A 13,513-nucleotide genomic window follows, 5' to 3' on the forward strand; every position below is an offset into this window, starting at 1 on the left:
GGTCGATGACCATATCTAGAAGAGAGATCAAGTGGAACAATGAAACCACTTGAACGAGATGCTATAAACTAGAAATCTGTGTGACAAGTTCCACAACAGCAATAACACTGAAGTTATTTAAAGGTACTCTCAGTAAATATGTTGAGGAAGAATGAGCTCACATTCTTTTACATGAGAAAAAAAAAAGGTGATATTAAGAGTTCCATCACTTAGTATCAAGTCATTCTCCTTCACATCCATTAACTTGCTGGAAACCTCCTCTCAACATGAATAACAGGGAGGAGAGAGAATCTACCTAATTTTTCGCCCCTAAAACCACTAAAAAGAACCTCTGGATATGCAATCGTCTGTATGGAGAAACAGCAAGATGAAATAAATCGAAGACTATCTCCTTACCAACAACCTTTACTGTGATTTCTACAAAAAAATCACTCCCTGCATATTCAGTTGTAATACAGCAAATCCTGAAGCCTTATTATTTTAAAGCATCTCACCATACTTTTTAGTGTTTCACCCAACTCTAATCTCATCAACTAAAGCTCTCCATTAGATAATATACAGCATATAACCTTTTCTGGAACAACCTAGTTAGTCTATTCATCACCAACAGAAAAAGATGAGGCCTCAATCTAGAACCTTCACATAAGACTACTCTGATATGAAATTCAAATTAATTTCAGCTCTATCACCATATACACCCATGATTGTGTCATATTCAAAAACTTGAAAGAAAATTCAATAATGAAAACTGATATAAACTTTGATTCCATATGGGAGATTTTTCATTGTATTACTATTTACTTCCATCATTTTCAAACTTATCTTTATTGAAAAGAAAAAAAGCAAGATGGTTCTGAATGAAGTTCATGGAGTTTCCTCACACCTTTTTTTCTCATGATAGGCAAAGCTTCCTCAGACTTTTGTGCATAAAAATTCTTCAATTCACCATCACAATCTCAGCCACCAAGTGGGTGAGTGTATGATGGAATTATTCTGTTATCTTTATTTAATCATACCTTATACATCTAAATAGTTTTTGTCCACATTAAGCATTTCAAACATTTCACAAAAATATAGCCCCTTCTCCATGAGTTCCAATAAATATTTCTCATAGTATTATATTTTTGGAAGGAAGGAAAAAAGTACCTTCAGGTAGAAATTTTTAAACATGCCTATGATTTGTCATTCCTACAATCAGTCAAGATGAAGGTGCATCTGAAGCATTTGAGTATTTTGAAAGTAACTGTTACCATTATTCAGTGGGTAGTAAGTAAAATAAACAAAAAGACACATCACTGTGGCCAACTTACTGGGATGATTTCTAAGTTGTTCTCCAGGGCCAGGTAAACATTAGCTAGTGTTTGAGCTTCCACTCCCTACAATATCATAGTCATACTTTCAATATAAAAAGAATAATTTTACAAAAAAACTCAGTTACAACAATAATAGTAATAATAACAACAGTAATAGTAATATCATTTTTTTTTTTTTTTGATAGGTAACAAGAGTAGTAGTAACATCATTGTTCTTTTACAAAAAACAAGGCTCCTTTCAAAGTATGGTCTCCAAAATTGTTAAAGGATACTGCCTATCAAAAGAAAAGTAAAATGATATCTATAGAAAGACAATAATCAAACTAAGAGAAAAGTAGGAACATGATAAATGGAAACAATGATTAAACAAGGAACATATCCAGGGGGGAAAACAATGATTAAACAAGAACATATCCAGTGAGAAAAAATCACCTGAGAAGCATCTACAACCAGGAGAGCACCTTCACATGCAGCGAGAGAACGAGAAACCTAGATATAGTGGTAAAAAAGTGGATATACTCATATTCATCATCACATTAAGAAATAAACAAGCACCAAATATTAATTATCTAATATGCTAGATTTAAATACCTCATAGGAGAAGTCCACATGCCCTGGAGTATCAATTAGATTCAGGCAATATGGTTCATTTTCAAATACATAACGCATTCGAGCTGCCTGCAATAAAGAACATTAAGAAAAATCAAACTTATGGATGTAATAGCCAGAGGCCGATCAGAGAAGAAACCCTCTGTGGAAGACTTAGTGTGCTTGTAGGCCTCAAGCCAATCAAGAAGCTCTTTGATATGGGAAAAGTGTTGGTGATAATGATAGATACAGTTCATAGAACTAAACACAAAAGGTTAAAATCAGATAGTTGGTTTCTGAGATAAACCAAGTTGATACACTAAGGAAAGGTGCAGGAACAAGAAAATGAAGAACATAAGTGGAAGAACAAGAGAATGAGAATGGATAATTCTACAGCCATCGATAGTTCAGAAATTATATGAATACTTCTTCTATAGAATGAAGTAAACTCCCACCAAAGCTAGTACATGGGTCTCATCGAAGCAGGATCTTTCAAGTCCAAAACTATAATTAGGAACTAGATTTTGGGTCTTTTGCATCTGGGTTTAAGAGTAACCCAATAAATTAAAAGAGGAAGGCCTGTTTTGATGGCTTAGTTTGGGGTCTTTGTGTAAAGCAGCAAAATAATGTAGAATCCCAATAAATTAAAAACAAAAGAAAAGGACTAAAAAGAAGAGAAAAAAGAGGATTCTATAGAGGGAGGGAGAGAGAGAGATCTAGGCACTCATGCCTTCTAAAAAAGGCAGCAAATTCTCAGTTCAGTATTCACTCACTTAAAAGATGGTTAAAACCCATTTTATAGAAAGCAAGGAGACTTGGATAACATCATTCTTCATTGTCCATTTGCCATGGCATTTGGCACAAGGTATTCAAGTCAACTGGTGTTGCCTAGGTTCCTTCTAGAGATGTTGCAGGCCTGTTGATCGTTTTTCTTTAGGGGCTTTGGAGATTATGTTAGTAGAAGGTGCTCTGCCAAGGGGGCCTTTGATTGCCATTCTTCCATGGTTCAAATTTGCAGTCTCAATCATTGACCCCTGAGGTCCTGAGGTACATTGGTCTTAGTATCTCACATTGGTATCAGACAATACACAAAATATATACAATTAAATATACTAAAAAAGGTAATATAATAAAATTTGAAGCTTAATTATATTTAATATTATTTAAATAATTATAAAAGTATGCTTAATCAGTTTTTAATACTAAATGCTCCTTTATTTAATAACTTCATGTTAAATTTAATTAATTATAAAAATATTAAAATTGTTTATCCAAATTTGATTTAATGTTGATACAAGTAATAATTTTTTTAGTAATATATTATCTAACAAAATTTAATTTATACACTTCATGTAATTGTATTAAAAAAGTTATAAGTAACTTGTCTAAAATGTAATTAAGTTAAATTCTTATAAACTATATTTGCATTCCTATATTTCTATTTATCTCACTATATTCATTACCCATTGTATATATACCCAAATACCCATTGGGCAACCACAAGAACCCATTACCCATTTCTTCTTCCTCTCTCATTCTCTTCTTCTCTTTCAGACCCATTTTTTCTTTCTCTACAATTAAGTGGAATAAAACCACCTTTCTAGCTCCAAAAAATCCAGATGCCATTTCTAAATCAAACATCTTCCCTTTCTCCTAAAGTTCCAGGCTGCTTCTCTCTTGCGAATCAATCCACACTCCACCAGCACCTCAATCATCTCTATTCATTTTATCGGCAAACCTGGATGAGATCTAGCCTCTAAACCATGTTTCCATAAATAAATAAAAAGGATTAGAAAATGAGTCATCTTCGATTTTTCTGTCGGACCACCAACCCATCTCCAAGTCAAACTTGGATATCGGTATCATAACAGACTTGGTTGAGGTGGATACGACTCAGCCAATACTTCAAACCTTACTGTCTTCAGGGATTTTGGGTGTAGAAGATTGCTTCCATTCAGAGTTTTTGTGGAACACTATCTCCAACCTCCTTACCTCTTTGGTTTTTGTTTCAAAGGAATTTCTGAGTACTCATGTGAATCTGATAATGCTAGACCAAGAAAAAAAAAAGCATGTGGCTCTATCAGGAGACATGGGGCTTTTCTTTTGGTTGCCTTAAGTTAAACTTCCATGGTTATTCCTTCGTAAATCAGGAGATTGGAGACCAGGGTGTATTAGTAAATAATTAAGTCAGTACAATGACAGCCTTTTCCAAGTTAGTGGGGCTCTGTAGCCATTCAGAATGGAATCTTAGCCTTGTCAGAAGGCTTGATCCAGGAAATATTTTTTGGACTTAACAATCTAGTAGTGGAAGGAGACTCGCAATGTTATCTTTTGCAAGCCTTAAGGGAAGAGAGGTCCATGGAAACTAGATGCTTAAATATGCATACTACTCTTTTACTTGGATACCTAGATCAGCCAACTACGTTTGGATCAGTTGGCCAACATGCAGCCTAGATAATCTATTGGACAAACATGGAGCCTCAAGCCTAAATGTTATCATCGTGCCCTTGTGGACTTATGTTTTACAAGGGGGTGTCCCCTCATCCTTGTTCTTTTCTATGCTTAAAGTGAATTCAACCTTCCTAGTAAATTCTAATTCAATTAATGAATTACATGTTTATAATGATAAAAGGCAATTGATCCTAGCGTGGAATCAAACAAACTCCAACCATCAAAAGACCAAATCCCTCATTCTTTGCTACAAGTAGCATCAAGTAATAATAGTGAAGACAGTAACTTACTACAGTAGCATAATTAGAATTGCTAAAATGACTTGCTATGTTCCAGCTAGAGTAACTTGAATTTTCTTTCCGAATACCAAAACTATCAACAATTATACTTTGAATAGTATAGGACTCGAGATAAAGCTACAATAGGACCCAAAAAATGTCAAGAACACCTTCCCATATCAAAAAGGTAGTGCCAAGGACATCGAAGGCTTTCGGGCCAATAAGTCCAATCAGTAGTTTGTTTAAGCTGTTGGCCATGGTTCTAGTTAATACGCTTTAGGAAGGTGGTCAGGAAACTTGATCAAGTTCCAGAAATGCATTTATGGATGGTAAGCAAATTCTCAGTCTTGTTCTGATTACTAATGAAGCAATTGATTTTGCATTGAATGGTTCACTTGTTAGGTTTGCTTGTAACCTTAAATATTGCAAAAGTTTATAACCACGTAAATTGGGAATTTTTAATTTTATTGTTGGAAAAGATAGTTTTTAAGTGGAAAAGGATTGATTGAACTAGAACTTGCTAGGCAACTTATACTACATGTCATTTCTGGTGTCTATCAAAAAAAGAGAAATGGGTTGGGCAGATTAAGTTTTTCATTTCTAATGTCAGTATATTTTTACTAGCTAATGAGTCACCATCTAGCTTCTTTTAGAGTTTACATGGTATTAAGCAGGGGGTCCAGTCTCATCTTATCCTTTAATTTTAGTGTCAGATCATGAGTTGTTTTATTCTGAAGGTGATGAAGGAAGGTCACATGCAGGGCTTTAGGGTAAAGGAAAAGCAAGTAAGGGACTGGAAATTGCATGTTTGTTGCTTTCTGATGAAACCTTAATGTTGTATGATGCAAAGAATGAACAACTTGTGTACCTGAGATGAATATCCTATGCCTTGAAGCAAATTCTACTTTGAGACTTACTATGGGGAAAAGTGAAATCTCCCTGCAAGTGGAAGTTTTGGTTTCAGAACTCAGTGAAGAGTGGTTTAGTTCCATCAACCTATCTAGAGATACCATTGGGTGTATCCTCTAAAGCAAAACTTGTATGGGATTCAGTAAGGGAACACTTTCCACAAAGGATTGCTTCTTGGGAAAGACAAATGGGGGAATGACTTAAGCTAACCAAGAATGCCCTGTCTAGCCTACTGCCTACCATTATACTTCATGTCCTCCATTATGATACCGCTATCTGTCTAAACCAGTTTAGAGAAGATTCAAAGAGATATTTTGGGTAACTAGAAATCCTGAAAGGAAATTGCACCTGGTAGATAGGGTAACTCTAAGCTCTAATATGGAGAAAGAACGCCTGGAGATCCAGAGTTTATTGGTTCTTAATGAGGCATTGCTGGGTAAGTGGCTATGGAGCTTCATTTTGAATGGAGAGGAGTTGTTAAGGAAGATCATTATGGGGAAGTTTGGTGAGAAAATTGGAGGCCTATGTGCAAGGGTGGGGAGGGAGGTGATATTTCCAGTTTCAGGAAAGCAATTAGAATTGGGTGGAATTTTTCTCCTTTAACCTGCATTACAGCAAAGAACTAAGTTTTGATATGATATTTGGAGAAATGAAACCTCTCTTAGATCATTTTCCTGATACATTGTTCATTGCAATGAATCAAGATGCAATCGTGGTAAATGCAATGTTTGTGGGGCCATTAGAGCCCAAGGTTCATTAAGAGTTTATACTATTGAGAGTTCGAACAGGTAAGCTCATTCTTGTCTTCCATCCAAGATGTGGTCGTTGACAAAAAACAAGGACGAAAAGCTAGAGTGGAAGTAATTTAAAGATGGTTGCCGGTCCATGAAATCCTATTGCAAGGCCCTGAATAGTCTATAGTTCCCACTGAGACACAGAGAAGGTTTTCTGAATCACTCCCTATTCTAAAGTCGGTTTCTTTGCTTGGAAAGTTGTTTGTTAGAAAATGCATTTTGCACCAAGTTTGGAGAATTGGCCATCATTTGCTTATCCAATACACAGTAGCTCAGAGTTTGTGGTCCCTCTTGGGGGGCTTCTTAACTTAACTAAGGACACCTTGGCTATTTCAAGGAGGTTTTTCACTTGGGAAAGAAGAAAGGAAAGAATATTAAGCTTGGATTTGTTGGCCTTTAATCATTCTTTGATTTCTCCATGCATCCAGCAGTTACATGGTGTAGGCTTGCAGCCTTGCCTCATCCTCTCCAAATAATATAACAGATTCAGATTTGGATTTTTCCTATCAAACTGTAAAAAAATAAAATAAAATAGAGAGAGAGAGAGAGAGAGAGGAAGAGAGGAAGGGAACTACTATGATTCACCATGCAAAGGACAAGGTTCAAATGATGCAAAACTGAGATGTTTCAAATGATAAAATAGTTTGTACCACCTGACAGGTCCATTGGTGGAAAGACCTTAAGTAATTCTTCACAATATTTAGAGAAATTTATTATTTGATTGAATCTAAAAGAACAAATTCATTCTCAACACAGTTTTCCTTTAATCATACACTCTCAACACAACTTGCCTAAACATGGTTCAAAGTTGTGGTACTGGTTGCCAACATGGCAAGGCCAGAGGCAAATCAGACTCGTCATCTTGGACCAATATTGGGTTATCTACTCAATATACTGGTTAAAAAAACCCAAAAGAATCTTCAAAAACAAAGAAATTTTCAGAAAATATAATTACAATTAGATTGATTTAATAAGTTAATTAAAAAAATCTCACTTATTATTCTTTAAATGGTCATGAAAGCAAGCATTTGGAACTTCAAATTAGTTTATGATATTATTAAGAATTAAAAACTCTTGAAACCCAATTTATACCTAACACCAATTTTTTATGATTGGTATATCAAAATATATTGGAATAGTAGCATGACAAATTAGAATTATTTTTTATTTTCCAAAAAACTAAAAAATGAAAATAAGAAAAAGAAATTTGATTAATAAGAAGTCAATAATTGTTTGAAAATAAATTATTTTGAATTGCTTGTTCCCAATCATAAATTGAGAATTGTTTCTTAATTGAAGCGGGGAATCTCAGAAAAATGCAAAGGTTTTCTATTTTGTTCTCCCAGTTTCATTAGATCCAAGCCACAGTGTTGTGACTTAGAATCATCTCATGAGTTGGCCAAGAAAATAGGTTTATATCCGAGTCAAGGCTGAGACTCATCACAACAATGAGGCCATGGCCGAGACAAATACGACTAGGTGAAGACTGATAAAACTTGTCCAAGATATGCTAGTGTCAGCCAATACATCGAACTATGTCCCTAAATGAAATCCAGATACAACAATAAAACCAACAAAACACCTATAAAGAATACAAAAAATATGAACCTGTAGTTTGATTGTGATTCCTCTTTCACGCTCTAGATCCATGTTATCAAGAAACTGCTCCTTCATTTCCCGCTTCTGTACCGTACCCGTCATTTGCAGCAACTTATCTGCTAAAGTTGATTTCCCATGATCAATATGAGCAATTATGCAGAAATTCCTGATATTTGATATTGGAACCTGCATTTTAAACAACAAAAATAGCATTCAGTAAGATTCCCATGTCAAAAAACAAAACCTTAACACCATCAATAATTTTGCCAGTAAAGTGTAAAGTCCCAGTTATTCATGCAAGGCACCCAATTGATCAAATAGAACTAGAGCTTATCCTCTCATGGTGGGGTGTGACCTTGTCAATCTCTCTCATTGAAAATATAATATTTTCCTAAAGTATTTCCTACACATAAATTTATCTTCAAGTAAAATTTTTCCTTAAAAGCACCAATATAGCACTAGTATAATCATTACAGTATTAAGCCTGACATGCTGTTTGGTTGCCAATAAAAAGGACAGAGAAAAGCTACAATTTAATTTTCTCTTCAATTTTTTTTTTTTTCAGTTTCTTCTAAGATAATTGAAATGTCGTATTAATCTGAGCATCAGCAAAAACACAGTAGTGAATAACCATAATTTCAACCTTACAATTCTTTTCACCACAAATTCAACATTGTGATTCTTATCCATATTTAAAATCAGCATTTGGCCATTAGAATAATTTTTCCTTAACCCAGTAAATAACTAAGGGCTTGTTCAGTAACAAAAAATGGAAATAAATTTTTCAGAGATGATTTTTTTTATTGGAAACGACATAAAGATATATTGATAGAAAAAAGAAGTACAAGAAGAAGGATGAGAAATCCTCCCACCAAAGACAACTAAGTTACAGGAAAATACACATAAAACAAACGAACTCCCACTAAGGACCAATCCTTATGGAGTACACACCGCTATCCAATCCAGTTGAATCATATTAAGGGGAGTCCCCTTAAATGCCTTAGAACAGAAAGCCCAAAGGGAAGCAAGGAAAACAATAGAGTCCCAAAGGAACTCTGAATTCCTTGCTTTATCCTCGAAAATCCTTGCGTTTCTTTCCCACCACACAACCCGAATTAGAGCGATGTTCGCAGCTTGCCACAGAACTATCCCTCTTTTAGAATTACCGAAGCCTTTAAATTTGATGGACATCATGTCATATATGCTCCTTGGGGGAACCCAATCCATCTTAGCTAACTGAAATAACCTGTGCCACAACCCAATCGTCAAGGAACAATGAAGAAAAAGATGATCTGCTGATTCCCCATGCTCCATGCACAGAATACAAATATCAGGACTAAGGGCTTTGTAGGGTCTTCTCACTTGTAACATGTCATTAGTATTCACCTTCTTGTGTGCCACTAACCAGACAAAGGACTTCACTTTGAAAGGAACTTGAGAATTCCAAACGAACTTTGAAGGAAAGTCTTGAGGAGATCCAGAAGATTGAGATAATGCTAGAAAAAAGGATTTGACTAAAAAAGCCCTGAAGAGGATAATGGCTATACTCTGGCATCTGGGACCGAAGGAGATAGATACAAATCATCAAGAGACCACATGAGGCCTTCTAAGTCCTCAATCTCAGAATCTGACAGGTTACGGCGGAAATTCAAATTCCAAGAGAAAGGACGAGATGAACCGAGAACTGAAGAAATAGAAATGTTTTTATCCACGACTACTCTAAATAATCTTGGATATTGGGTTCCCAAAGGTTGGTCCCCCCACCACAAATCTTCCTAGAACCGAATTCTTTCCCCGTTTCCTACCACATACCGAGTAAACAAGGAAAACCCCTGAAAGACTTGTGCAATAGCCTTCCAAGGACAGCGATGTGACCATCTGACTAAAGTGTTAGCATCCCAACCATTAGAGTGTGAACCATAAATGCTTAAAATGACCTGATGCCAAAGAGTTGAACCCTCTCTAGGATACCTCCATAACCATTTCCCTAGAAGAGCGAGATTCCTCCAAGAAATATTCCCAAAACCCAAACCCCCTATTGTCTTCGGTTTGCACACAACATCCCACCTCACTAAATGATCCCTTTTGCCTTCCCCAACCCCTAACCATAAAAAATCCCTTTGCAACCTCTCGATTTTTGCAACCACTGAAGCGGGAATCTTAAATAAGGAAAGGAAGTAACATGGCAAATGGGTAAGGCAAGATTGGATAAGAGTTATCCTCCCCCCGAAGGATAAGTAGGTCTTTTGCCACCCATCTAATCTACTTGAGATTCTCTCAATCACTGGATCCCAAAAGCCACACGCCTTAGGGTTTCCGCCCAAAGGGAGACCCAGATAGAGAATAGGCCATCTGGACACCTTACAATCAAGCATCACAGCCAATCTTAAAAGATGAGTCTGATCAAGATTGATGTCATAAATACTACTCTTGTCAAGATTGACCTTGAGCCCATAAATGTGCCCAAACACTAACAAAAGACTCTTCAGAGATGTTGTACTAGCTTTAAATGTTTTCAATTAAATAAGTGTTTGTATTTTTCAAAAAACTAAAAGATAGTATTTGAATATTGTCTAAAAATTACTTTCTAAACATGTTTTATTTTTAACATTTTGATTCCTTCTATCTTTGAAATCAAAAATGGAAATTATAATTGTGGCAATGTGTTCTCGCATGGCCTAGAAGCTACCACATTAAAGTAACTTTTCCCCAACAAATTACTCGAAATACCCAAAAAATCTCTAAGATTCAAACTTCCTATATCTTCTCTTTTACGACACTTTCTCGCCAACCACCATCCCAAAATCATCAGCACAACAAAAACAAATTGAGACAACAAAAGGAAAACCCAAAACAAAAAACAATTCAAAACATTACGAAAATATCAAAGAACTCGAAAGTCCTTTAAGGCCGCCAAAGCCAAAACCTCAAAATTCAATCTTCCAATTTCTTCTCTTTTTCCACACTTTCTCACCAACCAAACACATCTCAAAATCATCACCATCACCACAACAACAAATTAAATTAAAACAATAAAAAAAATTAAAAAAAAAAAAAAAAGAAAGAAAAAGAAACCTTCAAGAGACGATCTTGACCAGAAACGGCGGCTAAATCGACATCGGAGGGGGCCTTGGACTGGGTTCCGGCGGTGGACTGCGCAACGACGGCGGACCTCAGAGAGCGCCGGCGGGAGGTGAGGGTGGTGGAGAGATGTGGAGAAAATGGAGAAAAATAGAAGGGCGTGGAGTGGTGGTGATGGTGTGAAGCTTGGAGAGATACGAGAGCTGCGAGTGAATTGATTTTGGCGGCCATGGCCGGAGAGCTTCGGCCGCTTGTTAATTGTTATCACTATTCACCAGTAGTAGTTGCTACTTGCTAATTGCCTTGTGTGGTGTGGCGGTTTTTAGCCACAAAATCAGTGTGGAGGTTTGTCATTTGAATCGTGAAATGGGGAAAATTTTGTTTTCGGGTTCGGGTTCGGGTTCGGTTTCGGATCCGGGCCGATCTGAGCTCAAGTGGTCTTAACTATTGGGCTCCGGTTAGCTCGAGCTTTGAACAAGATGCCTTTAACTGAAGCTCGTAACGAATTAGTGTTTAACATTAGAAGAGGAGAAGTAGAAGTTACGACTCGTGATCGAGTTTAATGTTTTTGTATGCACAAATTTCGCAAAAGTCTTGCAATATAAGCAAAACAATACGAAAAAATATGTGAAATAAAATATTTTATTAAAATTGATAAATTATGGGTACAATCTTTGTGGTAATATTTTTTTACAAGAGAACATATTTTTCTAATTCTTTCATTTTGATCACAATTTGGAAAATGATGATGGGACCATTTAATTGATTTTAGAGATCAATCGATAATTATAAGTGGTTTGTTTTCGAATGAACTCGTTGAACGATGAAGATCGCATGTGTAGATTGAAATGTGAAGAACATATGTATAGTTCTTATATGATTTATTAAACTTGTAAGGAGATTTTGTAAAGTTTTTTCTTATTTGTGAAGTTTTGTTTCCCATGTGAAGTCGTTTTTACCAATCCTCCAAAAGTCTCTTCGAAGTCACCTCTATTTATAGGTGAAATTAGGGAATTAAATTTTGGAATTCCCCAAGATTTAGTTGCTTTATTTTAGCAACTTTTCTTCTTCATAAAGGAAATTTGTCAATAAGAAATTTTTTTATTTATTCTTTATTCTCTTTTTACTTAATATTTGTTTCCTTTAAGAATTTGTCAACAGAAGAATATTTACTTATTTTTTAATTATCCTTTGACAATAATTGAAAATTTTAATTTTATTTGAAATACTAAATTTTATAGTATTCCAAATTTCACCACATGTCACCTTTTAATATATGTCACATGTCAAATGTGTGTATGACATATCACTTGTCAATCCTGAATTTTGTCGAATTGGGGAACCGCATTTTTTTTAAGATCAATTTAGCGATAATTTATTTCACTAAAAAAATTTATGTCTATAAATGCCTCCACCTCAAAACGTATCACGTACATGCCTTGTAATGTATACGAGATGGACTTTGAAGTTACCCTTCATTTTTCTTTGAAATTCTTTCCAAAGAAATGTTTTAATAGGAAGTTTCATATTTTTAAATATCTCTTTCCACCCTTTTAGAATACTATTTTGTTGTCTTCTCATCTTTCCACTTCCTATCAAAGGAAGATTTTGCATTACAGGAAAGTTTATAATTTGAATATCCACCTTCCCCTTTTTGTAGGCCTTTTTTCTTTCAATTTATCCTCCTTGTTATATATATATAAAGAGGACAAGAATTTGAGAAACCCAACTTGAACTCTCTTAGAGAATCCTTTCAATTTTTGGATTCTTCAACCTTGTAAGTTTTTTTTTTTTTTTTTTTTTTTTTTTTTAAGGACACTCATCTTTCTTAAATGTGTGTCGACCTTCATCATTTGTAGAGATGAATTTGTTTTTAGGTAATTTTTTTTTTTAAATCACCTTAACACTTGAGGAGGAATTTTTTTCTTCTTTAAATATCTAAAATAAAAAAAATATGAATATTTAAAGTTTGACCCTCATGTGATCAAGTTATAGCCCTAACGTAGAGTGGTGTTGTATTTTTGGCACTTATGTGCTAAAGTCTTTACCTGTGTAGATTGGTTGGCTTGAATACATAGTGGTGTTCAAGTTATAACATTTAATTAAAATTGAAATTATATTTAACACTTAAGCAAACAAATCATGACTTTGACACTACGTGGTGTTGTAATTTTGACACTTAATGCAACTTAAGTGCTAAGGTCTTCATTCATGTGAATTGGTTTGACTTGGATGCGTAGTGTTGTCCAACTTCTCAAAATTTAATTAAAAAATGGAATTACACTTAACACTTATGTAGGCAAGTCATAACCTTGATGTTGATGTTGTGTGATGTTGTACTTTTGACACTTAATGCAATTTAAGTATTAAGGTCTTCACTCATGCGGATTTGTTTGACTTAGATGTGTAGTGATGTCCAACTTCTCAAAACTTAATTGAAATTAGAACTACATTTAACATCTATGTAGGCAAGCCATAATCTTGACATTGCACAGTGTTG

The 13,513-nt window shown here is 35.1% G+C and overlaps 1 protein-coding gene across 1 annotated transcript in view; it reads right to left on the reverse strand.

Annotated features, from left to right (window-relative positions):
- LOC117918530 (translation factor GUF1 homolog, chloroplastic) overlaps positions 1 to 11,330 on the reverse strand; it is a 28,325-nt gene extending 16,995 nt beyond the window's left edge. Inside the window, exons 1-5 of the mRNA XM_034835251.1 lie at positions 11,008 to 11,330; positions 7,942 to 8,118; positions 1,905 to 1,991; positions 1,746 to 1,802; positions 1,311 to 1,376 (exon numbers count right to left, since the gene is read on the reverse strand). Coding sequence (XP_034691142.1) covers positions 1,311 to 1,376; positions 1,746 to 1,802; positions 1,905 to 1,991; positions 7,942 to 8,118; positions 11,008 to 11,244 — 624 coding nt within the window. The 5' untranslated portion in view covers positions 11,245 to 11,330. The remainder of the gene's footprint in view (positions 1 to 1,310; positions 1,377 to 1,745; positions 1,803 to 1,904; positions 1,992 to 7,941; positions 8,119 to 11,007) is intronic.
- Between the last annotated feature and the right edge of the window lie 2,183 nt (positions 11,331 to 13,513).

This window comes from Vitis riparia, chromosome 7, assembly GCF_004353265.1.
Source record: "Vitis riparia cultivar Riparia Gloire de Montpellier isolate 1030 chromosome 7, EGFV_Vit.rip_1.0, whole genome shotgun sequence".
In the NCBI taxonomy this organism is placed as follows: domain Eukaryota; kingdom Viridiplantae; phylum Streptophyta; class Magnoliopsida; order Vitales; family Vitaceae; genus Vitis; species Vitis riparia.